The 26,897-nt window shown below is 58.3% G+C and overlaps 2 protein-coding genes across 4 annotated transcripts; one reads left to right on the top strand and one right to left on the bottom strand.

The window, feature by feature from the left end:
- Positions 1-726: 726 nt before the first annotated feature.
- On the top strand, positions 727-8,311 carry TMEM147 (transmembrane protein 147). Of its 3 annotated transcripts, none has more exons than XM_084613998.1 (8): positions 727-797; positions 1,382-1,523; positions 2,417-2,486; positions 2,672-2,737; positions 2,838-2,974; positions 4,344-4,428; positions 4,850-4,971; positions 5,681-8,311. In XM_084613998.1, exons 1-8 carry the CDS (start codon positions 773-775, stop codon positions 5,799-5,801), a joined length of 768 nt encoding a protein of 255 aa, XP_084470124.1. In that variant the 5' UTR covers positions 727-772; the 3' UTR covers positions 5,802-8,311. The 3 variants fall into 3 exon arrangements, with proteins under 3 accessions (XP_084470124.1, XP_084470125.1, XP_084470126.1); XM_084614000.1 differs by lacking the exon at positions 727-797 and adding an exon at positions 809-861; XM_084613999.1 differs by lacking the exon at positions 4,344-4,428.
- Positions 8,312-9,635: 1,324 nt separating this feature from the next.
- ATP4A (ATPase H+/K+ transporting subunit alpha) lies at positions 9,636-25,894 on the bottom strand (the record flags this gene model as incomplete). The annotated part of the gene is made up of 22 exons (XM_084613844.1): positions 9,636-9,664; positions 11,504-11,595; positions 11,927-12,028; positions 12,559-12,692; positions 14,478-14,623; positions 15,064-15,187; positions 15,453-15,607; positions 15,845-16,013; positions 16,304-16,454; positions 17,045-17,181; positions 17,326-17,501; positions 17,851-18,043; positions 18,263-18,397; positions 18,905-19,014; positions 19,329-19,527; positions 21,755-22,023; positions 22,454-22,571; positions 22,857-22,991; positions 23,280-23,393; positions 23,804-24,007; positions 24,843-24,902; positions 25,769-25,894. 22 exons carry the CDS (start codon positions 25,892-25,894, stop codon positions 9,636-9,638), a joined length of 3,078 nt encoding a protein of 1,025 aa, XP_084469970.1.
- Positions 25,895-26,897: the final 1,003 nt, after the last annotated feature.

The raw sequence follows: 26,897 nt of genomic DNA on the forward strand, positions 1-26,897 counted from the left end.
AGGGTTCAGAGAAAATCCCAGCCGCTTACGCAATGGGATTAGGCACAAAGTCAGGGAAATCCTTAGAGCTGCTGGATGCAGCAGTGAGGAACATCTGGCCAGGCTGCCCCGGATTGAGCCATTTATGGGGGGCGGGGGAAGGGGAAATGATTGTTTAACCCACTATTGTCCCCTGGATCTGGCTTCCACAGATCACTTTAGCTTCAAGATGTGGAGTGTAACCAGAATTCAACTCCACTTCCAGTGCCGGGGATGGAACCCAGGAGTCCTGGCTCCCAGCCCCCCAGCTCTAACCACTAGACCCCCACTCCCCACATAAAACCCAGGAGTCCCGAGTCCTCCTCCCCTTCTCAAACCAACTACACCCTTCTGTTATTAATGCCTCCCCATGCACGGTGGGGATCTTTAGACCTTATTGCTGTGGAAACGGGCTGGAAGACTACAGCTCCCATAGTGCACTGCTGCCAGCGCTTGCTGCATCACGGGAAATGTAGTCTAGTGAACGAATGACTACAACTCCCATGCTGCCCCGCTCGCCACACTGGGTGCACAGCCTCATGGGAGGTGTAGTCTGATGGTACCGTAACCGTCTCTGATTCCCATAGTGCTTTGCTCCCAGACCAGCTGGGTGCACGTTGCATCATGGGTGTTGTAGTCCAATTACCCAGTTAGGCCAATCAAAAGGCCGGTCCAAGGGAAACTAGTAGCTACAGCTCCCAGAGTGCACTGGGGCAGGGCATGAGTCCATCCACCTTGCGGCTCATTGCGGCGCATGTGCGAGAGACTGGTGGGGTCTAGTGAGTGTCAGGGGCGAGGAGCCCGGACTCCTGGGTTCTCTCCCTGGCCCCGAAGGGGAGTGGGGTCTGTTGGTTTAGAGCAGGGGATTCTGGGAGCCAGGACTCCTGGGTTCTCTCCCTGGCCCCAGGGTGTGTGGTGTCTAGGGGGTTCGAGCAGGGGGTTCTGGGAGCCAGAACTCCTGGGTTCTCTCCCTGGCCCCGGGGTGTGTGGTGTCTAGGGGGTTCGAGCAGGGGGTTCTGGGAGCCAGAACTCCTGGGTTCTCTCCCTGGCCCGGGAGGGGAGTGGGGTCTATTGGTTTAGAGCAGGGGATTCTGGGAGCCAGGACTCCTGGGTTCTCTCCCTGGCCCTGGGGTGTGTGTGGTGTCTAGGGGGTTAGAGCAGGGGGTTCTGGGAGCCAGAACTCCTGGGTTCTCTCCCTGGCCCGGGAGGGGAGTGGGGTCTATTGGTTTAGAGCAGGGGATTCTGGGAGCCAGGACTCCTGGGTTCTCTCCCTGGCCCCGGGGTGTGTGTGGTGTCTAGGGGGTTAGAGCAGGGGGTTCTGGGAGCCAGGACTCCTGGGTTCGATCCCCATCATTCTCCGCAGGCAGGATCCGGGCAGTGCCAGACGGGCCCCCTCACCCCCACACTGATCCTGGCGCCACCGCAGCCATGACCCTCTTCCACTTTGGGAACTGCTTCGCTCTGGCCTATTTCCCCTACTTCATCACCTACAAGTGCAGCGGCCTGTGAGTGCCCGGTCTGGGGTCTGTACTTCCGGGCAGGGGCTCTGCCTAGCTGGGGAGGCAGGGTTTGGGGTGCAGTGATGCTCGGGGGGAGGGCTGGGCTGGGTATCCTGCCTGAGGGGCAGGATACCCAGTAGATGGGCCCCTGGGGCTGAGCGGGGTGGTGAGTGGGATACCAGAGTAGATGGGCCCCTGGGGCTGAGCGGGGTGGTGAGTGGGATACCAGGGTAGATGGGCCCCTGGGGCTGAGCGGGGTGGTGAGTGGGATACCAGGGTAGATGGGCCCCTGGGGCTGAGCGGGGTGGTGAGTGGGATACCAGGGTAGATGGGCCCCTGGGGCTGAGCGGGGTGGGGGTGGGATACCAGGGTAGATGGGCCCCTGGGGCTGAGCGGGGTGGGGGTGGGATACCAGGGTAGATGGGCCCCTGGGGCTGAGCGGGGTGGTGAGTGGGATACTGGGGTAGATGGGGCTGAGCGGGGTGGTGAGCGGGATACCGGGGTAGATGGGCTCATGGGGCTGAGGGGGCGGGATACCGGAGTAGATGGGGCTGAGTGGGGCAGCGGGGAGAAGCTGGGATACTGGGATAGACGGGCCCATGGGGTCCCGTGGGATACCAGGGTAGATGGGCCCCTGGGTCTGAGTGGGGTGATGCGCGGGATACCGGGGTAGATGGGCCCCTGGGGCTGATCCTACTGTGAATCAAGGTCTTGGTGACACCCCCCCCCCACCCATTGTTTGGGCTAGTGGATTCCTCTCTCTGCCATGAACCTGCTTTTGCTCCTGGGACAGCAGGGGTGGCTATGGGGGGAGGGGTTGCATTGTCCTGGGTTGGGAGCAACATTGGGGGGCCCCCTCCACGTGACCCCAGCTGATCTCTTCCCCCCGTCCCCCGCAGGTCAGAGTATAACGCTTTCTGGAGATGCGTCCAAGCTGGGGCTACCTACCTCTTTGTCCAGCTCTGCAAGGTGAGGGGTACATCTCTCGCTGACCTCAGGGCTGGGAGCCAGGGCTCCTGGGTTCTATCCCCAGTTCTGGGAGGGGAGTGGGCAGGAAGCGGAATCAGAGACTACGGGGGCCTATTGACCTGACCTGGGGGTGCTGGGCCCGTTGCTGTGATGTTGTCTCATCTCCCGTTGCTTTTTCATTCCAGATGCTGTTCTTGGCCACTTTCTTTCCCACCTGGGAGGGTGCAGCCGGGGCTTATGATTTCGTGGGGGTAAGTTCAACTCGGGGAAGGGGGGAGAGCCCCAGGCTGGGCTAGCAGGAGGCTGCGGGTCGGGAGTTAGGGGCACTGTTTAACCCCTCGTATTCCCTAGGAGTTCATGAAGGCCACAGTAGACCTTGCTGACCTGGTGGGGCTGCACCTGGTGATGTCGAGGAATGCGGGGAAGGGCGAGTACAAAATCATGGTGGCAGCCATGGGATGGGCCACGGCCGAGCTCGTCATGTCCAGGTGGGACCCGCCCTCCCGCTAAGCTGGGCCAGGTGGGGTCAGGGCTTGGATGGGAGACCTCCCGTGGTGGCCGAGGCGCCCCCGTGTGGTGCTAGGGGGCGCTGTGCTGTGGTGGGCGGTGAGGGCCTAAGTTCCTGCTAAGCTGCATGGAGAGATGCCCCGCCCCCGCCCTGGCGCCCGTGCCCCGACCCAGCCCCGGACCAGAGCTGCTGGGGGGAGTCCTCTCTCCCTGCTGTAGCCCCGGGGCAGCCTGCTCCCCAAACCCCTCATCCCCAGCCCCACCCCAGAGCCCGCCCCCCGACCCGAGCCCTCACCCGCCACCACCCCAACCTTCTGCCCCAGCCCTGAGCCCCTCATCCCTGACCCCACCCAAGAGCCTGCACCCCCAGCTGGAACCCCCACACTCCAGCCCTGAGCTCCTCATCCCCAGCCCCACCCCAGAGCCTGCACCCCCAGCCAGAATCCTCAGCCCTCCCCCTCACTCCCAACCCTCTACCCCAGCCCTGAGCCCCTCATCCCCAGCCCCATGCCAGAGCCCGCACGCCCAGCTGGAACCCTCACGCCCGAGCCCTGAGCCCCTCATCCCTGATCCCATCTCAGAGCCTGCCCCCCCAGCCGCAACCCTCACCCCCATACCCCAGCCCTGAACCCCTCATCCCTCACCCCACCCCAGAGCCCGCACCTCCAACCGGAGCCCTCACCCCACCCCGAGCCCCTCATCCCTGACCCCACCCAAGAGCCTGCACCCCCAGCTGGAACCCCCACACTCCAGCCCTGAGCTCCTCATCCCCAGCCCCACCCCAGAGCCTGCACCCCCAGCCCGCACCCCCAGCCGGAGCCCTCACTCCCCCTGCACCTCAACCCGCTGCCCTAGCCCTGAGCCCCCTCCCACATGCTGAACCCCTCGGCCCCACCCCTGCCACATGAATTTTGTTACATGCACCAATATGGAGGTGACGTGTCACACAACAGACTTCATTCCGCACATGGGTGGGAAAAGTTAGAGGGAACGCTGGTGAGGACTCTCCTCCGTTAGTCAAGGCCGGCCCCAATACCCCAGGGCAGCTCTAGGGGGCGCCGAGCTGCATAGGGGCAGGGTGTGGGGCTCTCCCCTAGCAGGCAGGGTTGGCCCCAATTCCCTAGCGCAGCACTAGGGGGCGTTATGCCACAGTGAGCAATCACTGACTGAGCCCTGTAAAGCGTCATTGGGACAAAGGATTCTCTTTCCTTCCCATCCTGACGTTCTGTGCGGCTGTTCCCCAGCAGCCCCAGAGCTGGCTGCATCTCAGTGCTGGGCGAGCCCTCCCTGCCTGTCCCAGCTGCGGTGTTTGAGCCGAGCAACCTCAGACCGTCCCTGTGTCTCTGTCAGGTGCATTCCTCTCTGGGTGGGAGCCCGCGGCATTGAGTTTGACTGGAAATATATCCAGATGAGCATCGACTCCAACATCAGCCTGGTGAGAGCCCCTCTACTGCTGCCTGGGCCTTCTGCTGTGAGCTTCCCCGGGACAGTGCCCCAGCCACAAGGAATTTGACATGCCAGTGCTGTGACCTTCCCCGGGACAGTGCCCCAGTCCCAAGGAAGGGGATGCTCTGGCGCTGTGAGCTTCCCTGGGACAGTGTCCTAGCCTCAAGGAATGGCATGCCAGTGCTGTGAGCTTCCCTGGGACAGTGCCCCAGGGAAGGGGACGCTCTGGCGCTGTGAGCTTCCACAGGACCGTGCCCCAGATGACCTAGGTGGGGAGTGGACAGATCAGTGCTGTGATCTTCTCCTGAGCAGTGCCCCCGTTGTGGGAGGTGGGGCACTGGTGCTGCGCTCTTCCCCAGGGCAGTGCCCTGCCCTCTGTGACACACCCCTGCCCTGCATTCCCTCCCCAGGTTCACTACATCGCCATGGCTGCCCTGGTATGGATGTTCACCCGCTACGACCTGCCCAAGCACTATCGTCTGCCCCTCACCCTGCTGCTGGGCCTCAGTGTCTACAAGGCCTTCTTCATGGAGTGAGCAATGGGGGCGGGGCATGGGAGCGGAGCCTCTGGGAGCAGGGCACAGAGCTCTAGGGCAGTTGGGGGACCTGGCTGGAGTTGGGGGTCTGGGGAGCGTGGCAGGGCTGGTCAGATTGGGAGGTGAGGGTCTCAGCTGGAGGGGGGACAGGGATCTAGGTGGGGTGCAGGGGCTGGCAAGCAGGCCCAGGTTTCTGCTGGACCTGGCTGGGGCCAGGGGGAGGATCTAGGGGCCGGGCAGGCTGGGGCTGTGGTGGGGGAGAGGATCTAGGGTCTGGGGCGGGATGGGATGATCTGGGCTGAGGGCCCTGGCTGGGGGGTGGGGCTTGTCTTGGGACAGGTCTACCCAGAGAAGTTTTGGACCCCCGACATCATGTGTGCCGGCATCCCCATCCCTCCCTTTTCACCAGTTACAGGGGTTTTGGGCTCCCTGAGCTCGGAGCCCCAGGACAATCGCAATCCTCCCCTTGTCAGCCCTGAGCATTTCGATTTCCCGCAGATGGCCGTGAACTGCCCTGTCGAAAATCTTCTTCACCCTTGGGGGTCTCCGTTGCGGCCCGCAGCGCCAGGCGCTGTACGTTCACAGAGCGATCCCGTTCCCTTTCGCTGATAGGGTGTGAGGACACTGCGGTGCTGTGAGCTTCCCCCAGGCAGTGCCCCAGCCTTGGAGTTCCTGCTAACTCCCGTCTCTCTCACTCCCCTCCAGATCCTTCGTTCACGTCTTCCTGCTGGGCAGCTGGACGGCGCTGCTGGTCAAAGCTGTTATCACCGGCTTCCTGGCGCTCAGCTCCCTGGGTCTCTTCGTTACCTTGGTCCATGGAAACTAATCGCCCCCACCCCGCCAGGGATACTCTCAGCTCTGCTACCTAGAGACCTTGGGGATGGCTAAACGCCCGGTTTTGCCGCCTGCCGCGGCACCAGATCCGATCCATGTTGGATCCACCAGGACAAGGGTCAGAATAAATCACAGCGGTTGGGGTTTTTTTTTTTTTATTTTCAACATTTTTTGTGTGTGGTATTTCTGGTATGGAGGTGTCTTTGTCTTGCTGCTGCCCCCTGCTGGAGGAGACGAGCCCTGGTGTTCGTGCCTGTGCCGCCCCCTGCTGGAGGGGACAAGCCCTGCTGTGTGTGTGTGAATGAGTATGAGGGACACCCTCTGCCTCTCAGGGTAGGAATCGACACAGGTCTGCCCAGCTCAGCAGAGGGGGCCGGATCCAGCACAGGATGGCGAACACCAAAGCAGGGATGATTGTGGGGCAGGGTGGGAGGGCAACAGCTGGAGTCAGCTCTTGGTGGGCACCGTCCCAGCACTGACTCTTCTGTGAGGCTGGGGATGGTCCCACTCCCTTCCCAGGAGGAATATGCAGGAAATAGGCTTGGGTGGATTGATTTAAATCGCCGATTTTAATCAGGATTCAAATCGGTGACTGCGGGACCCCGGGACTGTAACCAGCCATGTAAATCTGGCTTCCCAGTTGCACTTTCTAGTGGAAACCCTGAGCCTCCTTGGCCAGTAACCATGAAAACCCAGTCATTGCAACGGCGCGGAAGGGACTCAGAGCCCACCCAGGCAGGACCCAGCAACCCTAGCCCAGCCCTGATGGGGGGCCTAGTCCTAAGAACCTCCAATGACGGGGATCCCACGGCCTCCTTTGGCCACCGATTCCAGAGCTGAATTCCCCGGGAGTTAGAGAGTTTTTCCTAATATCCAACCTCCATCTCCCTGGCTGCAGGTTAAGCCCATTCTTGCTTGTCCTACCTTTGTGGAGAACAATCGATCTCCGTCCTCCTCAGAAGGGCCCTAAACATGGTTGCAGCCTGTTCTCAGATCCCCACTCAGTTGTCTTCTCTCAAGACTAAACAAGCCCAGGGTTTTTATCCTTCCCTCCCAACTCAGGGTTTGCTCATTTTTGTCATTTTCCTCTGTACTCTCTCTGGTGTATCCCCATAGTTTCCCCCTTCCCCAGTTCTGCACCTGAGACCCCACGTGTTGATTCCCGGCCTTGATGCTAAATTTGGTCCTGCTTTTTGCTAACCGGGGGCAAAAGCCAAAATAAGGATCTGGCGAATGAGGAGTGTATTGTTTGCTGTTTTCTAACAAATCCAAACCCCATAAACATTAAGCCCCTGGATAAATGGCTGCCAAGCTACAGAATTGCTGAAATAGCTGTAAACATTTATTTAAGCAATTTTGTAGCCTAACAACTGTTTGTTCAGGGGCTGAATTTTTCGGAGCATTAGAAAACAGCAAATGACGCATTCCTTATTTGCATGATCGTTTTTTTTGCTCGTGATTTGTGTCAAGCTGCCGTTGAATGGAGATTGGAACTCAATGAAAAATGCACCAAACCAACCTTTCAAAAATGGTTCTTATAAATAAATAAAATGACCTTAAATGTGCGTCTTCTGGGGCCAGCACATTTTTAGGTCATTTTGTTTAATGAATAAAAGCCATTTTAAAAGGCAGGTTTTGTGCCTTTTTTAAATGAATTCCCCCCCCTTTTAAAAGCAAACCGTATTTTGATCCGAAGACTGAGTAAGTTTATCAAAATATGGTTTGTGTTTAAGATGGGATTAATTTAAGAAGGCACAAAACCAGCCTTTTAAAACTGTTTTTATGGGTTCACTGGAACAACCTTGACTGTGCTGGATACATAAGAAGACTCAGAAATATGGTTTGCCTTTAAAAAATGGGAATTCATTTAACAAGGCACAAAATCAGCATTTTAAAATGGTTTTTATGAGTTCAATAAAATAACTTTCAGTATCCTAGAGCCATAAGAAGGACAAGTAGGTTTATCAAAACAGAGTTGGTGTTTAAAACTCATTTTAAATTAGACAAACGAAAGGTTATCTGGAGTTAGTGGTTGGAAGTATTTGGTTTTGGTCACCAAATCCTTCAAGACTTTAGCACTTGGAGATTTTGTGCATAGGTTTTTGTTCATATATTTGAAGAGGAAAACGAGCTTTTCTGCTCGCTCAGCTCTCCCACGTGTTCCTAACTTTGGAGCTGAATACAGCTGGAACTGAAGAACGTTCTCCCTCGGCAGCTGTTGTCGACAGCGGGGTTAGCCCTTCAGCACACTCGGGGGCCTGCCACTGAGCCGGCGATTTCTGGCCGCTTGGTGGCTTAATTTTCTGTACAACGTTGGCAGCAAATGTGGCCTGCTGGGTTATTTGGGTTGCGGTGAGAGGAGGCGGCCGGGATCTCAGAGTGGTTTGTTTGTTAAAAGAAAACTGGATTTGACGTCAATCAAAAAAAATCCCATTTAAATTAAATTAAATGATCTATTGGATATTTTTCGTTAATAATTAAAAAATAAACAGTTGATTTTTATCCCCGGGGAGCAGCCTGACCTGCCCCTGCTGTCGCTGATTCCCAGGGCTGGGGTGTCTGGAGTGGTGTGTGTGTGTGTGTGGGTTTCCTGCTGGTAGTAGCTGGGTGGACAGGGGCCCCTAGTTTTTGGGAGGGGTGAGCCCCACCTGGGGGTCAGGCTGGAATTAAGGCCTCTGCCATGGGGCAGCCAGGTGCATTGTGGGAGCTATGCTCCTTCTGCCGAGGAATCCAGCACAGATCAGTGAGGGGGAGTGGGGCCTGGGGGTCTGAGCCAGGGTGGAGGCCAGATATCGGGCTAGATGGGCCCATGGATCTGATTGGGGGGAGCACGAAGGGAACAGGATCTCAGGCTAGATAGGTGATAGATGCTGGTGTCGGGATATCAGGGTTGGTGCTGCAGACGGGATACCGCGCTAGATGGGCAGATGCTCAGAGTGGCGGGGGGGGAGGGCTGTAGTCCTGCTCTGTCCCGCAACCTCCTCTTGCTTGTTTTCCAAGCTGCCATCCCGCTTAGGGGGGCAATGGAACCCCACTGGGCCAGCTCCCCTGGGAACACAGGGAGGCAGGACGCCCGTCTGTCAGCCCCTCATGGAGCATTTTCCTGTCCTGGGTCTGTGAGATGCAAGCGAGGGAGGTCTCCCAAGTCTGGGTGAGCTGGGAATTGATGTCTGTCCGGCCCCCTGTGTCCTATCGCTTCAGAGAGAGTCTGGCTGAAAGCCAACATTACCTAGCCTCGCCTGCCGTGGGAACCGGGCGTCTGCTAAAGCTCCCCCACCCCAGCAAGAGGAAGGGTGAGCAGTGCCTGACCAGTGGGAAACTGAGCGATATGGAGAGAACCCAGGAGTCTTGCCTCCTAACCCCCCCCCTCTGCTCTAACCACTAGACACCACTCCCGTCCCACAGCCAGGGAGAGAACCCAGGAGTCCTGCCTCCCACCCCCACTCTAGCCCTTCAACCCCACTTCCCTCCCACAGCTGGGGATAGAACCCAGGAGTCCTGGCTCCCAGCTGCCCTGCTCTAACCACTAGACCCCACTCCCCTCCCAGAGCCAGGGGTAGAACCCAGGCGTCCTGCTTCCAACTACTCAAAAAGAGCCAGCAAGGCCTAGCTATGAACTGCGAGTGGGCCAGTCTTGTTCCCTCCATGGCTGGTGCCCCTGACCCAAGGGGTTTGCATTCTCCAGTAGTTTCCAGGTTGGTGAAGCAGGGACCAGGAACACGGTGTGGGTGTCTGTATCTCTTTTGCTGCACTGAGGGGGTGATGTAAGCCCTGAGATGCTGCAAGAGGCCGGGGGCAGCAGCAGCCGTGGGGCAGAGCTTTGCCTTTAGTAGTAAAGTTCTTTGTCCCACCAGCCTGTGGAAAAGAAGAATGAATAATACAGTGAGATTGCTGGAGCTGTGGAGGATCCCAGTGTTAGAGCGCGTCACTGGGGTAGCGATGCAGCCATCTCTGGGGTGGGGCAGCTGGGGAACAGCTGCATATTACGCTGCATGGGTGTAGCTTGCCCAGGGCTGAGATGCAGCCACCTCTGGGGTGGGGCAGCTGGCGACCAGCCGCACCTGACGCCAGACTGGGATGACGCACGGTGCCAGAATACGCCTCAACCCACACACTACTGCACGACAGTTTTTACAAGGCCTCGTGCGGTAGCACTGAAAAACTCAGGATTTGCAGGGCAATAACACGGTGGCAGATGGCCCGGAGGTGCAGTTAGAAACACAAGCCGAGCTACTGACTCAAAGGTTGTTTTCCAGAGAAATCTGGGGAGCGGCCAAACCAGTTCCTCCGTGGCAAAGGGCAAGTAGCCACCTGAGCCTGCTGTGAACAAGGCTGATGGGCCGTTACCTGGTTCTCAGGGCAGTGGGCTGTGCAAAAAAAAAAAAAAAAAATCTATATTTTTAGCAAAGAGCCAGCATGGAGTTTCCTTTCTTCCCCAGCTGGCTGCCGCCTGGCTCCTCACTGAAAGCGCTTTGCCCTAGGGGTAGGGTGACCAGATGTCCCGATTTTATAGGGACAGTCCCCAGTTTGGGGACTTTTTCTTATATAGGTACCCATTACCCCCCACCCCCATCCCGATTTTTTAACACTTGCTGTCTGCTCACCCTACATGCGGGGACTGGCCTATAAAACGAAGGGGCAGCTGCCCCACGACACCCCATCTCCCGCCCTGCCCTGCGCTCTCTGCCCCAGGAGAGAGACAGGAAATCGGCTCTGGACTCGGGGCGGGGGAGTGGGGGGGTGTCCCGGCCTGAAAGCTGGTCAGCAATCTGCAGGGCAGGGAGCCCCCGACACGGTGCGAATTACTCTTTCATGGGTCTCCTGTGGTTCTTCGCAGCACACGCTATTAAAACACCGTGCGATCGAATCTGCAGCACTGCAATCAATGATTCTGCTATCGTTTGCTCGGTTAGGCCTTCGGAAACCTCGTCTCTTGGGGCCATTTCTCATTTTTATGCCTCCTTAACGTGGCCTCACTTAAAAGCGGTCTCTCTGGCTCGCGAATCAGCTGGTTTTCCTGGTTTAGCTAATCCCCCCAGTTTAAACGGAAGGGTTCGAACCGGCACATGGGTCCCTTAAAGCAGGGGGTTTTCAAACTTTTTTTCCATTTGAAGACCCCTAAAAACATTTTGAATGGAGGTGTGGACCCCTTTGGAAATCTTAGACGCAGCCTGCGGACTCCTGGGGGGGGGTGCGGCCCACAGGTTGAAAACCATTGTTTTACAGGAATAATGAACTTAAAAGAGTTTGTACTGTTGAGGAGAGGACCAGGCAGGGTGGGACAGGCATTTCTGGGGGGGAATCTAAGACTGGGGGGGTGTTGGGGTCACCCCGCCGTATAACCCAGGCTGGGGAGAGCCAGGGGGTGGCTTGCAGGCTGCTGTTACATACAGACATGCCGGTGTGGTTTGCACCGTTTAGATTATGAGCAGCCCAGCTGGGAGCTACTTCAGCAAGGCATTAAAGCACCCAGGGTTGCAGGATAGGGGAGACACAGCAGCTCATTAATCTGACTTGTACCCCGATAGGTTATATTCGCCCGGTGCAGAGATGCAGCCACTTCTAGGGCAGGGCAGCTGGGGAACAGCCGCACATAACGCCACATGGAGATGGCTCCCCTGGCCCTGAACCGCAGCCCCTTCTGGGGCAGGGCAGCTGGGGAACAGCTGCTCGCGCGATCTCTCGGTTACTCACTTCCGGGGTGCCTGCGGACTCCGAGCTTTCGGATTTCATCATAGACGAAGATGAGGATGCCGTAAGGCAACGGCACCAGCCACCACTGGAATCTGGATAGGAGCCAGGAGAGAGACCTTAGCCACGGAGAACGAGACGGCAGCACCTGCTCAGCCACAGCGCTGAGCCCTTAGCGGTCGCTAAGCCAGGCTGAAGAACCAACGCTGGTTTCTGGAGCGGCACAGTGCCCTCCAGGGGCATCGGGGCCAGCCCTGCTTGCTTGGGGAGAGCCCCCACCCTGCCCCCCGCAGAACAGCGCCCCCTAGTGCCACGTTGGGGCACTGGGTCCAGCCCTGCCTGCTGGGGAGAGCCCCCACCCTGCCCCCCTCAGCACAGCGCCCCCTAGCGCCGGGCTGAACCAGCAGGGGGTAGCCCAGCTCTCACCGGATGGGCATGAAGTTGAAGATGTTCGGCATGCCGGGACAGTAGCACAGGAAGCAGCCCAGGCAGAGCTGGAACACGATGGCGATCACCAGGATTTTATTCCTGCCACAGAAGCAGAGCGTGAGCTTGGGTGAGGCCAGCGAACGGCAGCTGCCCCTGGCTGACACGCTCTCCGTGCAGCTGAATAGGCAGGACCACCCAGCTGCCAGTGATACAGGGACACCCGAGACCAAACCCCCATCTTGTAGCGTCTTACACCTGGGAGGATGCTAGTGAATGACTTGCTCGGCACTGAGATGCAGCCACCTCTGGGGCACTGCACCTAGGGAACAGCTGCACAGTGACGCCACACGGAGGTGGGTGAAATGCAGCTGATTCTGGGGTGGGGCAGCTGGGGAACATCTGCACATAACCCTGCAAAGAGCTGGCTCATCCGGCGCTGAGATGCAGCCACCTCTGGGGCGGGGCAGCGGGGGAAGAGCCGCACAATGACACCACATGGGGATGGTTCGCCGGGCGCTGAGATGCAGCTGACTCTGGGGGAAGGTAGGCAGCTGGGGAATGGATGGAGAAAAACAAGTCGCCTGCACTCCTGGGTTCTCTCCCCAGTGGCCTGCGGGCTCCCTGCTCACCTGAAGAAGCCCTGCTGGAAGACGGAGAGACGGCGAGTCTTGCGGATGAGGACATCTGAGATCTGACACATCTCGATGCTGATGAAGAAGACGGTGTAGCAGGTGTATTCCTGGTACAGGCGCTGCCCAAATGTCTGAGGGTGGGGACGGCGACCAGTCAGAGTCAGCCTCCACCACCATCCACATGGGGAAAGACCCCGTGCCCCATTCCCCAGTCCCCTGAGCCAGCCCTGGGGCCAGATCGGAGACGGCGCCCCCTAGAGGGGAAAGGCGCTGAGTGCCATTCCCTTGAGCCAGCCAGTCTCCTGCCCATACACTGACATTCAAGAAGGAACCACCCTGGTATCCCAGGCCTTGCTTCCAACCTTCCCACCCTGGGGCGAGGGGTTGGACCCCCACACACTGAGATTCACAGTCCAGACCTCCACCACGGGAGCTAAACTTAACAGAGGTCTCTCCAGTAGACTGGCAGCAGCAGTACGGCTGTTATAGAATCATAGAATCATAGAATATCAGGGTTGGAAGGGACCCCAGAAGGTCATCTAGTCCAACCCCCTGCTCAAAGCAGGACCAATTCCCAGTTAAATCATCCCAGCCAGGGCTTTGTCAAGCCTGACCTTAAAAACCTCTAAGGAAGGAGATTCTACCACCTCCCTAGGTAACGCATTCCAGTGTTTCACCACCCTCTTAGTGAAAAAGTTTTTCCTAATATCCAACCTAAACCTCCCCCACTGCAACTTGAGACCATTACTCCTCGTTCTGTCATCTGCTACCATTGAGAACAGTCTAGAGCTATCCTCTTTGGAACCCCCTTTCAGGTAGTTGAAAGCAGCTATCAAATCCCCCCTCATTCTTCTCTTCTGCAGGCTAAACAATCCCAGCTCCCTCAGCCTCTCCTCATAACTCATGTGTTCCAGACCCCTAATCATTTTTGTTGCCCTTCCCTGGACTCTCTCCAATTTGTCCACATCCTTCTTGTAGTGTGGGGCCCAAAACTGGACACAGTACTCCAGATGAGGCCTCACCAATGTCGAATAGAGGGGAACGATCACGTCCCTCGATCTGCTCGCTATGCCCCTACTTATACATCCCAAAATGCCATTGGCCTTCTTGGCAACAAGGGCACACTGCTGACTCATATCCAGCTTCTCGTCCACTGTCACCCCTAGGTCCTTTTCCGCAGAACTGCTGCCTAGCCATTCAGTCCCTAGTCTGTAGCTGTGCATTGGGTTCTTCCGTCCTAAGTGCAGGACCCTGCACTTATCCTTATTGAACCTCATCAGATTTCTTTTGGCCCAATCCTCCAATTTGTCTAAGTCCTTCTGTATCCTATCCCTCCCCTCCAGCGTATCTACCACTCCTCCCAGTTTAGTATCATCCGCAAATTTGCTGCGAGTGCAATCCACGCCATCCTCCAGATCATTTATGAAGATATTGAACAAAACCGGCCCCAGGACCGACCCCTGGGGCACTCCACTTGACACCGGCTGCCAACTAGATATGGAGCCATTGATCACTACCCGTTGAGCCCGACAATCTAGCCAGCTTTCTACCCACCTTGTAGTGCATTCATGCAGCCCATACTTCCTTAACTTGCTGACAAGAATACTGTGGGAGACCGTGTCAAAAGCTTTGCTAAAGTCAAGATACAATACATCCACTGCTTTCCCTTCATCCACAGAACCAGTAATCTCATCATAAAAGGCGATTAGATTAGTCAGGCATGACCTTCCCTTGGTGAATCCATGCTGGCTGTTCCTGATCACTTTCCTCTCATGCAAGGTGGTCCTTATCCTCTAGGTGGGGCTAATGGAGTCGCTCCATTCCCCAGCGGCAGCAGTACGGCTGTTATCCTCTAAGTGGATCTAGCTGCTTCGTTTCCTGGCAGCAGCTGTTATCTCGGATGGTCCATCACTCACCCACTCCTGCCCGTAGCTGTCCTGCAGGTCCTGGAGGTGGTCATTCTCCCACTGGGCCCGCAGGCCCACGCAGAGCAGGGGGAACCAGCCCTCCTGGGCCATGGCCGTGAAGTAGTCCGTGAAGCCGGCGAAGGACTGGATGGCCCCTGGGCAGGTGGGGGGAGGGAGGAAAAGCCATGAGGGTGGGATGCCCCCGGCACCCTGGGGACTTGGTGCTGCCCCCTGCTGGCTCCCAACAGGGTGGGATGGGAGGCAAAGCCAGCTGTGTGTGGCTCCACCCATGAGTTCTAACAGGGAGGCGGGATGAGCTCTGTTTGGCCCCGCCCCTGAAGTCCAGCCCCACTGCCCATATGTCAGAGCCACCCCTTGCCCCCCAGATCTGACCCAATGTCAATCCCTCAAAGAGGGTTAATTAATGTGGGGAAGCCACCAGAACTAGAGGTTCATATATGGTGAGATATGAAAAAGGGGGGACAGAGGGTTCAAACTGGATCCTCCGGCTCCCAGGCCCCCCTGCTCTACCCACTAGGCTCCACTCCCATCCCAGAGTTGGGGCTAGAACCCAGGCGTCCAGCGGGGGACGCACCTATCTGGAAGTAGGAGTACACAGCCAGGGCTTCGTTCACCAGACGGTCGCGTCGCGGGTTTCGGGGCTTCAGGTGCATGATGTCGCTTTCAGCTTTCTCATAGGCCAGGGACACCGAGGGGAACTAGCGGGGAGAACGAGAGAGACTCGCGGGGCTGAGCTGAGGAACCCAGGTGTCCGGGAGAGTGCCCCCACCCAGCTGCCTGCAGCACAGCACACCCCTAGTACTGCATTGGGACATCAGGGCCAGCCCTGACTGCCAGGGGAGAGCCCCCACCCTGCTCCCTGAGGCACAGTTCCCCCTAACTCCACGCTGGGGCATTGGGCCAGCCCTGACTGCCAGGGGAGAGCCCCCGCCCCGCTGCCTGCGGCCCAGCACCCGTACTCACAATGTCAGTGCAGAGCTCGATGAAGAGGATGGTGATGCAGCCCAAGGGCAGGGGGACGCTGACCGTGATGTAGATCAGATACGGGGTCAGCTCCGGGATGTTCTTGGTCAGGGTGTACGCGATGGATTTCTTCAGGTTGTCAAAAATCAGGCGGCCTGGGCAGGAACACAGCCCGTCAGAGCACCCCCTTCCCAGGGAGACATCCGAACCTCCCCCCGGTACCCTCCGAACCTGTCCTGGGGAGAGCTCCCAATTGCTTGGGAGATGCTCTCAGCCCCTCTTGAGGTCCCAGCTGCATTGTCAGTGCCCCCCACACCCTGGGGAGAGCGCCCCCTGCTGGCCCCCAGGCTGCCTGGCCCATTTGGAGTCTAAGCCCCCCGCTCCATGAGCACCTTGCTCCACGCCGGTGACAATGGAGGCAAAATTGTCATCCAACAGGATCATGTCGGCCGCATTCTTGGCAGCATCAGAGCCAGCGATGCCCATGGCCACCCCGATATCAGCCTTCTTCAGAGCCGGGGAATCATTCACCCCGTCACCTGTCACAGCCACAATGGCACCCTGTGGAGGGGGGAAAGGCAGGTCATGGGGGTGGGGGACACGGCAGAAGGGAGGGAGAACATTGGGGGAGGGTGAAAGAAAGAAAGAAAGAAAGAAAGAAAGAAAGAAAGAAAGAGCCATAAAAACACAATAAAATGAACAATAAAGAAAATATGTGAAAGCCAGAGAAAGCAAAGAAAGAATATGAAAGAAAGCGAAAAAGAAACAAGGACCGTGAAAACCAGAGACGAAGGACTGAGCACAGGGCAATAGGCAGAGGGAGTGGGTGGGTTAGCTCCTGGGTGCCTCACCAGTTTCTGACAGCTCTCTACAATGATCAGTTTCTGCTGGGGGGAGGTCCGGGCGAAGACCATCTCGGGGTGCATCTTCAGGATCTCAACCAGCTCCTCGGTTTCCATGTCCTTCAGCTGCCCCCCATTCACCACGCAGGCCCGGGCCTCCCTGGGGAGGGAGAGAGAGCCCCCACTGCTGAGCCACCCCACACAGTGACCCCTGGGGAGGTGCCACTCGCACCCGCTCCGCCCCCGGCCCCGCCCCCATTCCAACCCCTTCCCCAAAGTCCCCACCCCAACTCAGCCCCCTCCATGCCCCTATTGGACCCCTCCCCAAATCCATGCCCCGGCCCCGCCTCCTTCCCTGCTTGCGCCACTTTCCCCCTCCTCTCTCCCAGCACGGTGCAAGCCCTGGGAGCCGGGGCAGAAGCAGGATGCAACGGCGCGCTCAGGGGAGGAGGCGGAGGTGAGCTGGGGCGGGGGGATGGGGAGCTGCAGAGCACCCACCAATTTTTCCCTGTGGGTGCTCCAGCCCCAGAGCACCCACAGAGTCAGTGCCTATGCCACCCACACAGCATCCCCTGCAGCACAGAGCCCCTTGCTGAGAAACCCCACACAATGCCCTCTGCTGAGCCACCATGCAGGATTCCTGGGTCCTATCCCTGGCTCTGGGAGGGGAGTGGGGTCTAGGGGTTAGAGCAGGGCGGGCTGGGAGCCAGGACTCCTGGGTTCTCTCCCAGCTCTGGGCAGGGATCTCACCACTTGTTGACCTGCTCCACGGGGATGCGCATCCTGGCGGCGATGTCCTCCACTGTCTCACTGCCCTCCGAGATGATGCCCACGCTGGCCGCAATTGCCTTGGCCGTGATGGGGTGATCTCCAGTCACCATGATAACCTGGGGGTGAGGGAAGGGCGTCAGCGCTCCAGGTGGCAGCTTCAGGGAGGGGACTCTGGAGCTGTGAGCTTCCCTGGGGCAGTGCCCCAGCCGGGAGGGGGGGACTCTGAAGCTGTGAGCTTCCCCGGGGCAGTGGCGCCGTACCCGGATTCCGGCAGTACGGCACTTCATGACGGCGTCGGGCACGGTGGCGCGGGGTGGGTCGATCATGGAGATGAGGCCGGCAAAGCAGAGCCCACTGGTGGGGAAGTTCATCTCCTCTGTGTCGAAGGAGAAGCCGCGTGGGAACTGCCCTGGGTCCAGGTACAGGTGGCAGAACCCTGCAGGGAACAGGGCCCGTGAGGGGTGGGGCACTGGGGTTCCCCCCCAGCACCGCAGTCCCACGTGCCCCATGCCCGGGGATCATCCATCCCCCTTAGGACTGGGAATTCCCCCCCTGATCCGCCCACCTGCCCTCCACACCTTGGGAGGCCTCCAGCCTTGGCCCCATGAGTCCCATGCACAGAGCCCCCCACCTCAGTCCCACGTGCCCCACATCCGGGCACCTCCCGCTCCCTAAGCCCCCCGCATCCATGCCCCCCACCCTTACCCAGCATGCCCACCCCCAGCCCCCATCCATGCCTCCTTACCCCTCACACCCTCCCCCAGCCCCCATCCATGCCCCCTTACCCAGCACACGCTCTCCCAGCCCCCCCAGGTCCATGTACGCCGTCTGGAATGCCTCCTTCCACTGCTCGTCCAGGGGCAGTTCCTGCCCCTTGATCATGATGGTGGCGCAGCGCTCCAGGATCCGCTCCGGGGCCCCCTTCATCACCAGCAGGTACCGGGGGTCCCGGGGGTCCTCCAACTCATGGATGGACAGCTGTGTGGAGAGCAGGAGGATCAGGACTCCTGGGTTCTATCCTTAGCTCTGGGAGGGGGGTGGGGCCTAGTGGTTAGAGCAGGGGTACTGGGAGTCAGGACTCCTGGGTCCTGTCTCCCTCTCCGGGAGTCACTACATCCGCTGGTAGCAGTAGAAGGTTCTTATCCTCCTAACTGGAGCTGAAGGCCTAGCAGGACCAGGACGCAAACGCCTGCTGACCTGGAATTTGTTGGTGGAGTTGAAGGGGATTTCACAGGCTTTCTTATAGCGCTCCCGGTACTCCATGACGTTCCCCAGCGTGATCTCGGAGAACTTCAACAGCGCCGTCTCTGAGGCGTCTCCAATCACGATCCTCTGGAGAAGGGAGAACAGGTGAGTGGAATCTGGACTCCCAAGCAGTGCTGAGATGCAGCCACCTCTGGGGTGGGGCAGCTGGGAAACAGCTGCATATAACAGCACACGGGGATGACTCTCCCAGCGCTCAGCTGCAGCCGCCTCTGGAGCGGGTCAGCTGGGGAACAGCCGCACAGCGACACCGCTGCACAGTTATGGCAGGGAAAATAATGCCACATCTAAATGAACGCTCAGGTCGGAGGCACAGTGGAATTATCCTGAGCTGGAGCAGCAAGAGAGAAACTGCCTGATTTTTGAGACTAGAGTCATGAGATCTTTTAATGACCAGCATGAGAGCGTCCCCTGCTGCACCCCCTCCTCACTCTGCTCCCTGCAGCACAGCGCCCGCCAGGGGAGAGCGCCCCCTGCTGAACCCATTTTGTATGTCAGATCTAAGCCCCCATTAAATGATAGGTGGTCAAGCTGTCTATATTGCCAGTCTCGTCTCTCCTGCATACTGGGCCGTACCTTGGGCACCGGCATGTTATCCTGGCCTGATTTGAAGAAGGCTCGATTGCAGAGAGACACAATCTTGCACAGAGCTCTCCATGTCTCCGATGACTGATCAAAGCTCTGCCCTGAAGGAGAGAGAGATTGATATAACAGCCGAGGAGTTCCCTGTCCCGTTTCCGACCTGAAATGTCCCAAAGCACCAGAGAAGCAGGGACGACTTGCCAGGTGCTGAGATGCAGTCACCTCTGGGGCGGGGCAGCTGGAGAACAGCCACACATAATACTGCATGGGAAAAGCCTGCCTGGTGCCAAGATGCAGCCACCTCTGGGGCGGGACAGCTGGGGAACCACTGCACATAACACCGGACTGGGACAGCTTGCCCGGCACTGGGATGCAGCCACCTCGGGATGGCAGCAGCTGGTTGAACAGTGTCCCATACCTGACTGGTCCTCTGTGGTGTCAGCCGTGTGAATCTGGTTGTCGAACCAGAGATGGGAGACAGTCATGCGGTTCTGGGTCAGGGTACCCGTTTTGTCCGAGCAGATGACAGAGGTGGAGCCCAGAGTTTCCACCGCCTCTAGATTCTTCACCACGCAGTTCTTTCGAGCCAGACGCTTGGCTGTGAGTGAGAGACAGACCTGCCAGGGGAGGAAGGGAGGGAGGGAAAGGAAGAAAGATCAGAGTCAGCATAAACAGCAAAGTATATCAGATGTGAGACCAGATCACTCAGTCAGTAGGAATGCTTCACAAAATCTGGGTTGAATCTGGTATAAAACTGGATCAGAGTCAGTCTAAACACGGCACGCAATCTGGACTGGATTCAGTTTGAGACTAGAATCAGAGTTAGTGTAAACATCATTATGCAAAATCTATACTAGATGCAATGAGAGACTAGATCTGAGCTCATGGGAGCACTGTAGAAAACTCAAATTGGATTGGAGACCATCTAAACACAGCCTGAAACCTGGAATGGAATCGGGGTAAATCCCGATCGAATGCTGCACCCAGTCTAGACCGGGGTTCTCACAAGAAATTCTTGCTGGTGGCCGCACTGACAATTTTTTTCTTAAAATACTTAATTAACTTGAGGAAAAACGACTAAATATGCACATAGACATGTCCAAATCATTGTCATTTATTTATGTAGGATTTTTTTGCAGACTCAATAATAATGTCCCGTTCTCTATTCTTCACAGGACCTAAGCAGACTAGAAACACAAATAAGGTGCTTTGCCCATTCTTGTCTTTTGTTGTTGTTTCTTGTGGTTTTGGTTGCCTTTTCAAAAAAGACTTGTTAGCTAAGGAAGTCGGCTGCTGTGAAAAGTGATATTTGTATGTTTGTTAATATCACTTTTCATGGCAGACTTGCTAGCTAGCTGGGAGGCTGTGAATGGTGATATTAACAACCGTACAAATATCAATTTTCACAGAAGGCTTACTCAGCCCTGGCAAGCCAGGGGACAAATTAAGCCCTGGATGGGGAGGTGGGAAGGGAGCCAGGGGGCAGTGGGGGGAGGATGGTGGGCCAGGGAGAGAGTGGGGGCTGGGCGTAATGGTGGGGAGGATTGTGGGTCAGGGAGGGAGTGGGGGCTGGGGGTAATTGTGGGGAGGATTGTGGGTCAGGGAGGGAGTGGGGGCCAGGGGTAATGGGTGGGAGGATGGTGGGCCAGGGAGATAGTGGGGGCCGGGATAATGGGGGGGGGAGGATGGTGGGCCAGGGAGATAGTGGGCGCCAGGCGTAATGGGGGGGGAGGATGGTGGGTCAGGGAGGGAGTGGGGGCCAGGGGTAATTGGGGGAAGGATGGTGGGCCGGGGCAGTGGGGGGGCAGTGAGCCCAGGGTCCAGGGCCAGACCCCGAAGCCCTGTGGCTGTGGGCCGGAGCCCACCACTGCAGCCTGCTACTGCATGGCTGGGTACAGGGCCGGAGCCCGAGCCCGAAGTCCCACGACTGGAGCCTGCCCCCTGCTGCCCCAGGGCTGAAGCCCGAGCCTCACCACCCCCAGGAAGGTGGGGCCTAACTGGCCGCCTGCTTCTCTGGCATTTGTGGCTCCAGAGGGGGGAAGGGACCAACCCCTTCTGGTGGCCCTGGGGGAGAGGCACTGCTCTGAGCCCCCCCAGTCGCAAGAAAAGCCCCTGGTGGCCACATTTGAGAAATGCTGATCTAGACTGGATCTAGTCTGGAACTGGATTAGGAGTTGGTCCAAATACTGCAAAATCCGGACTGGATCTGATGTGAGACCGGGCCCTGAATACTGTCTGGAAGAATCTGAATCTGGATCCATTATTGGACCAATATGAAATGATCTTGGACACAAACTATTTATAAAATCTGGACTGGATTCACTATAAAACTGGATGAGAGCCAGTCTAAGTATTGTATATACCACAGAATCCAGTGTTACACCAGATCAGAGTCAGTCTAAACACCACAAAACCTGAACCGGATCCAGAATGAGGCTGAAGACCTAGACTGAATCCACGCTGAGACTGGATCGGAATCAGCCTAAATGCTGCACAAAACCTGGGCTGGACTTCGTACAAAACTGGCTCAAGGTCAGCCTAACCACTGCATTAAATCCGGTCTGGATTTGGTGTGAGGCCGGATTGGCATTAGTGTGAAAACAACGTAAAACATCGACCGGCACCTGCACAAAGCAAGATCGGAGGCAAACTATGTATAAAACCTGGACCGGATCTAGTGTGAGACTGGATTGGAGTCAAGATGAACCTGAAAGAAAACCCGGACTGGATTCCTTGTGGGACTGGATTGAAGTCAGGGTGAAGCTGGCACAAAACCTGGACTGGATCCCTTGTGAGACCAGCTCGGAATCAGGACCCTGCAAGGGCTGGTCAAGGGGGACTTACCGTGACGGTGGCCAGCAGCCCCTCAGGCACGTAGGCCACCACGATGGCCATGAAGAAGACCATGGCCTTGAGGAAGGGGTAGCCGATCACCATGGCGACGACGAAGAAGGTTCCCCCGAAGAAGATGGCCAGGCCGGCGATGATATCCACAAAGTGCTCGATCTCGATGGCGATGGGTGTCTTCTCGTTCTCCACGCCCGAGGCCAGGCTGGCGATGCGCCCGATGATGGTGCGGTCTCCGGTGTTAACGATGATGCCGGTGGCGGTGCCTGAGGGAGGGACCCGCTGAGATGCAGCCACCTCTGGGGTGGGGCAGCTGGGGAACAGCTGCATGGAACAGTGCCCAGGGAGGACTCACTTGGCACTGAGATGCAGCCACCTCTGGGGTGGGGCAGCAGGGGAACAACCTCACAGCAACACGGCACAGTGATTTAGGACAGGATATGAAGGAGAATCTTGTATTCAGTTGAAACCACAGGAGGGAATTTAGAGACAGCGCCTGCCACCGAGCCGTCCCACACTCCACCCACGAACGGGGCCAGCCCTGACTGCCGGGGAGAGCCCCCCACCCCGCTCCCTGCAGCACAGCGCCCCCTAGTGCCATGCTGGGGCATTGGGGCCAGCCCCGACTGCTAGGGGGAGAGCGCCCCCAGCTGGGTCTCCCCTTCACGCGCCAATGGGACCCTTCCCTGCTGGCACCTTCCAGGCACATGGTGGAGAAGAAGGCGATGTTCCTGGTCTCCAGGGGACTCTCGTGGGTGCACTCGGGGGCTCTGGTCTGGGGCTCGGACTCCCCTGTCAGAGATGAGTTATCCACCTGCAAGAGAGAGCCCAGTGGGTCAGTGCCACCCTGAATCCCCCACCCTTGCCCCAGCTTGGAGGCCTCTGGCGTGGATGGCAGGCTGTGGGGGTGGGGGTGAGGGAGCAGGCCCAGGAGTGTGGGGGAAGATCAATGGGTGCCTAAGTGATCAGCTGGGCAGATGGATAGGAACCGTCCAGCAGGAGGCAGAAAAACACACACACACACAGAACGTACCCCATGTTCCCCCACCCCCATGCCCATCTAAGGCAGAACACCCCCTCCCCCCCCCCCCCGCCGCACCTTGCAGCCCTGTGCTGAGATGATCCGGATGTCGGCCGGGACCCTGTCCCCGCCCTTGATTTCCACCAGGTCACCCACCACCAGCTGGTTGGCGTTGATCTGGAATTTGTCCCCGTCCCGAATCACCGTGGCTTGCTAGGAGAGCGAGAAGAGTCAACATTAACCTTAGAGCTCCAGCCACACGGGGACGTCTCACGGTGAAGGCTCGCCCAGCGCTGAGATGCAGCCACCTCTGGGGTGGGGCAGCTGGGGAACAGCAGCACATAGGTATGGCTCTGCTTTAAGCAGTCCCCTCTCAGAGCTAGGGATAGAACCCAGGAGTCCTGGCTCCCAGTCCCCCCGCTCTAACCACTAGACCCCCACCCCCAGTGCAATGACTGGGGTATGAATGGCCTGGATTCCTCTCCCAGCCCTACTGCTTACCTGTGGCACAAGATTCTTGAAGCTGGCGATGATATTGGTGCTCTTGAACTCCTGGTAGTAGCCAAAGCAGCCAGTCACGACCACCACAGCGATGAGCGCAATAGCCAGGTACAGCTGCCCAGGGGGAGGGCACAGGGAGAAAGGTTATTACTCATCCCCTGGCCCAGCGGTGCCCCCTGCTTTGCCAAGCTGCCTGAGTCTGCAGAGAGCCTGGGACAACCCGCTCCCCTCCCAGAGCTGGGGAGAGAACCCACGAGTCCTGGCTCCCAGCTCCTCCCCCCACCCCCACTCTAACCACTGGACTCCACTCCCTTCCTAGACTCAGGGATAGAACCCAGGAGTCCTGGCTCCCAGCCCCCCCCAGTCTAACCCACTAGACTCCACTGCCCTCCCGGAGCCAGGGATGGAACCCAGGTGTCCTGACCCCTCCCCCGAGCTCTAACTCACTAGATCCCACTCCCCTCCCGGAGCCAGGGATGGAACCCAGGTGTTCTGACCCCTCCCCCACACCATGGGGTACCCACGTTATCCGCGCTGGTCAGGTCTCCTTGGCCGCACTGGATGCCGAAGGCTATGAGGCAGATGGCAGCAGCCACCCACATCAGGCACTGCAGCCCCCCGGCCAGCTGGCGGGCGAATTTGACATATTCAGGGGTCCCCTTGGGGGGTTTGAGCTCGTTGGGGCCATCCCGGAGCAGGATCTCTCCTGCCACTGTGCTGTTCATGCCCTGGATGCAGATAGAGAGAGTGTCCCATGTTAGCTGGAGCCACTCCTATGCTATGTGGGGGCGTGGCTATAAAAGGGGTGGAGCTACTTCACAGGGGCGGGGCTATTAGGTGGGGGTGGGGCTTCAATAAAGGTGTGGGGCTATGAGAGTTTCTAGGATCTCCAGAATCACCTTTGTCCACCCACTTTCCTGTCTGTAGCTTCTCCACCTTTTCTCAATTTCCTCTCCAGAGATCAACATGCACCCAGGGCCGGATGGAGAGCCAAGGCCCCAGCTCCAGGAGTCAGCAGAATGCTGCAGGATCTCAGCTTTCATTAAAAAAATTTAAGCCAGGTTCTAGCTCTTGTAGTGGGGGAGAAAAGCTCTGAAATGTGCCCGATGCCTGTCTGAGTTTGCAGAGAGCCTGAGCTGATTGCTCAGCAAGGGCTGAAAACAGCACTATTTATGGCAGTCTTCCTCCCACTGTCTGGTGTCCCTCTCACCCCAACTGGGGCACTGCCCTCAGGAAGCTCATAGCTCTGGAGATACCTTCTAAACCTGGCTGGGGCACTGCTTAGAGGAAGCTCACAGCCCTGGGGACAAATCATAGTCTGTCTGAATACACGGGGGATTGAAGGAGGAGCCCCCAGCCCAAAAAGCAGTGGCTCTCAAAGCCTGGTGGGGATGGGCTACCCTGTAGAGGGCATGGTCACCTTCGGGGGGGGGGCACAGCCAGAGAAGGTGTGCTGTACTCTAGCCCCTGGGCTGTACTGGAGCAAGGCATCTGAAGTAAATGGCACCCAGGGCTGGCTTGAGAGGCACAGACCTACCTGGCCTCCATCTTGGGGGCCCTTACCTTGTTCACGTTGGTTTGGTACTTCAGCTCCAGGTCTTCCACTGAGAGCTGATGATCATCCTGGAGGAGAGAAGGGACCCCAGAGTGGGTGAATGGGCTGCCCCAAGCATGACTGACGCTGCCTGGGTCTGCCGAGAGCCTGAGCCCGTCGCTGGGAGAGGGGGGAGCTGCCCTGGGTGTGACTGACACAGCGACACCACCTGAGTCTGCCGAGAGCCTGAGCCCGTCGCTGGGAGAGGGGGGAGCTGCCCCGGGTGTGACTGACACAGCGACGCCGCCTGAGTCTGCCGAGAGCCTGAGCCCGTCGCTGGGAGAGGGGGGAGCTGCCCCGGGTGTGACTGACACAGCGACGCCGCCTGAGTCTGCCGAGAGCCTGAGCCTGTCGCTGGGAGAGGGGGGAGCTGCCCCGGGTGTGACTGACACAGCGACGCCGCCTGGGTCTGCCGAGAGCCTGAGCCCGTCGCTGGGAGAGGGGGGAGCTGCCCTGGGTGTGACAGACACAGCGACGCCGCCTGAGTCTGCCGAGAGCCTGAGCCCGTCGCTGGGAGAGGGGGGAGCTGCCCTGGGTGTGACTGACACAGCGACGCTGCCTGGGTCTGCCGAGAGCCTGAGCCCGTCGCTGGGAGAGGGGGGAGCTGCCCCGGGTGTGACTGACACAGCGACGCCGCCTGAGTCTGCCGAGAGCCTGAGCCCGTCGCTGGGAGAGGGGGGAGCTGCCCTGGGTGTGACTGACACAGCGACGCCGCCTGAGTCTGCCGAGAGCCTGAGCCTATTGCTCTGAGATGGGGGGTTGTCTACAGCTGCCTCTAGCTCCACACAGAAGCTAACAGTTCTACTACTACTGCCAGCGGCTTGAGCAACGGAGCTTTGTGCGAGGCCCATGTTCGAGTCTTGCGGCTGCCCCCAGTCCGGCTGCCCCTACTCACCACGTCCATCTCTTTCTTCATGCTCTCCAGCTTCTCCTTCTTCTTCGCCGCCTTGTTCGTCTTCTTCTTCTTGATCTTCACGTCCACGGCACCATCGCCCTGCTTCTCCATCTCCACCGAGTACATCTCGTATTGGTCCTGTGGAGAGGAGAACAGCCCTGCTGCTGTCGGCCTTTGGGGGAGTTGCTCCCTGAGCTCGACAAGTAGAGGGCGGCGCTGAAGGGACCCAGTTGGGTCTCTGTGCAAGATAACAGCCCTACTACTGCTGCTGGTAGGCGATAAGGCATCTTGATGCGTGGGTATTCAGCTCAGCAGCCCCTGGGGTCTACGCCTGGCTCTGGGAGGGGAGTGGGGTCTGGTGGTTAGAGCGGCGGGGGGGGCTGGGAGCCAGGACTCCTGGGTTCTACGCCTGGCTCTGGGAGGGGAGTGGGGTCTGGTGGTTAGAGCGGGGGGGGGGGGGCTGGGAGCCAGGACTCCTCAGGTCTCTCCCTGGCTCTGGGAGGGGAGTGGGGTCTGGTGGTTAGAGCGGGGGGGGGGGGGGGCTGGGAGCCAGGACTCCTGGGTCCTGTAGCACTGGTTCAGATGTTCAGATGACTTCACAGCCCTTTGTTCCTCCTCAGGCACTGCACCCAAGTGGTTTGCTGGGGCTCGTAGCGTGTGCCCAGATGCGAGGGGTGGCACGGTTCACCTCATTCTCTCATTGACAGCGGTTCCCTAAGCCATCAAAAGGCTGGTGTAGAAGGGAGAGTGCCCCCTATTGCACCTGGGTCGCCTAGCACAGCGTCCCCTAACGCCGCCCTGGGGCATTGGGGCCAGCCCTGAGTGCCAGGAGCCCCTGGAGTCCTCTGGCTGCGAAATGTCCAGCCATGTGGGAGTCTCACAGCTGGGCCAGTTGTTCCTTGTGCGGCCCCCAGGAGGCGCTGTTTATCTAACTCGATTACATCCCCCGCCACCTCCAATTGGAAAGTCAAATAACAAAACAGATGGGTGCTTGCTGTGAAATTAAAAATTTCAAAGTCCTCTATCCATCCATCCCCACGTACCCCCTCTGTCCATCCATCCCCACGTACCCCCTCTATCCATCCATCCATCCCCATACACACCCTCTATCCATCCATCCCCACGTACC

Source organism: Lepidochelys olivacea, assembly GCF_965140295.1.
Source record: "Lepidochelys olivacea isolate rLepOli2 genome assembly, chromosome: 24".
Lineage (NCBI taxonomy): Eukaryota > Metazoa > Chordata > Testudines > Cheloniidae > Lepidochelys > Lepidochelys olivacea.

Bases quoted from the DNA above. Each gene is read 5' to 3' on its own strand.
- TMEM147 (XM_084613998.1), top strand. From the start codon at position 773: ATGTGCGAGAGACTGGTGGGGTCTA. The intron at 1,524-2,416 runs GTGAGTGCCCGG...CGTCCCCCGCAG, and splicing joins ACCTACAAGTGCAGCGGCCT to GTCAGAGTATAACGCTTTCT. The intron at 2,738-2,837 runs GTAAGTTCAACT...CGTATTCCCTAG, and splicing joins GGGCTTATGATTTCGTGGGG to GAGTTCATGAAGGCCACAGT.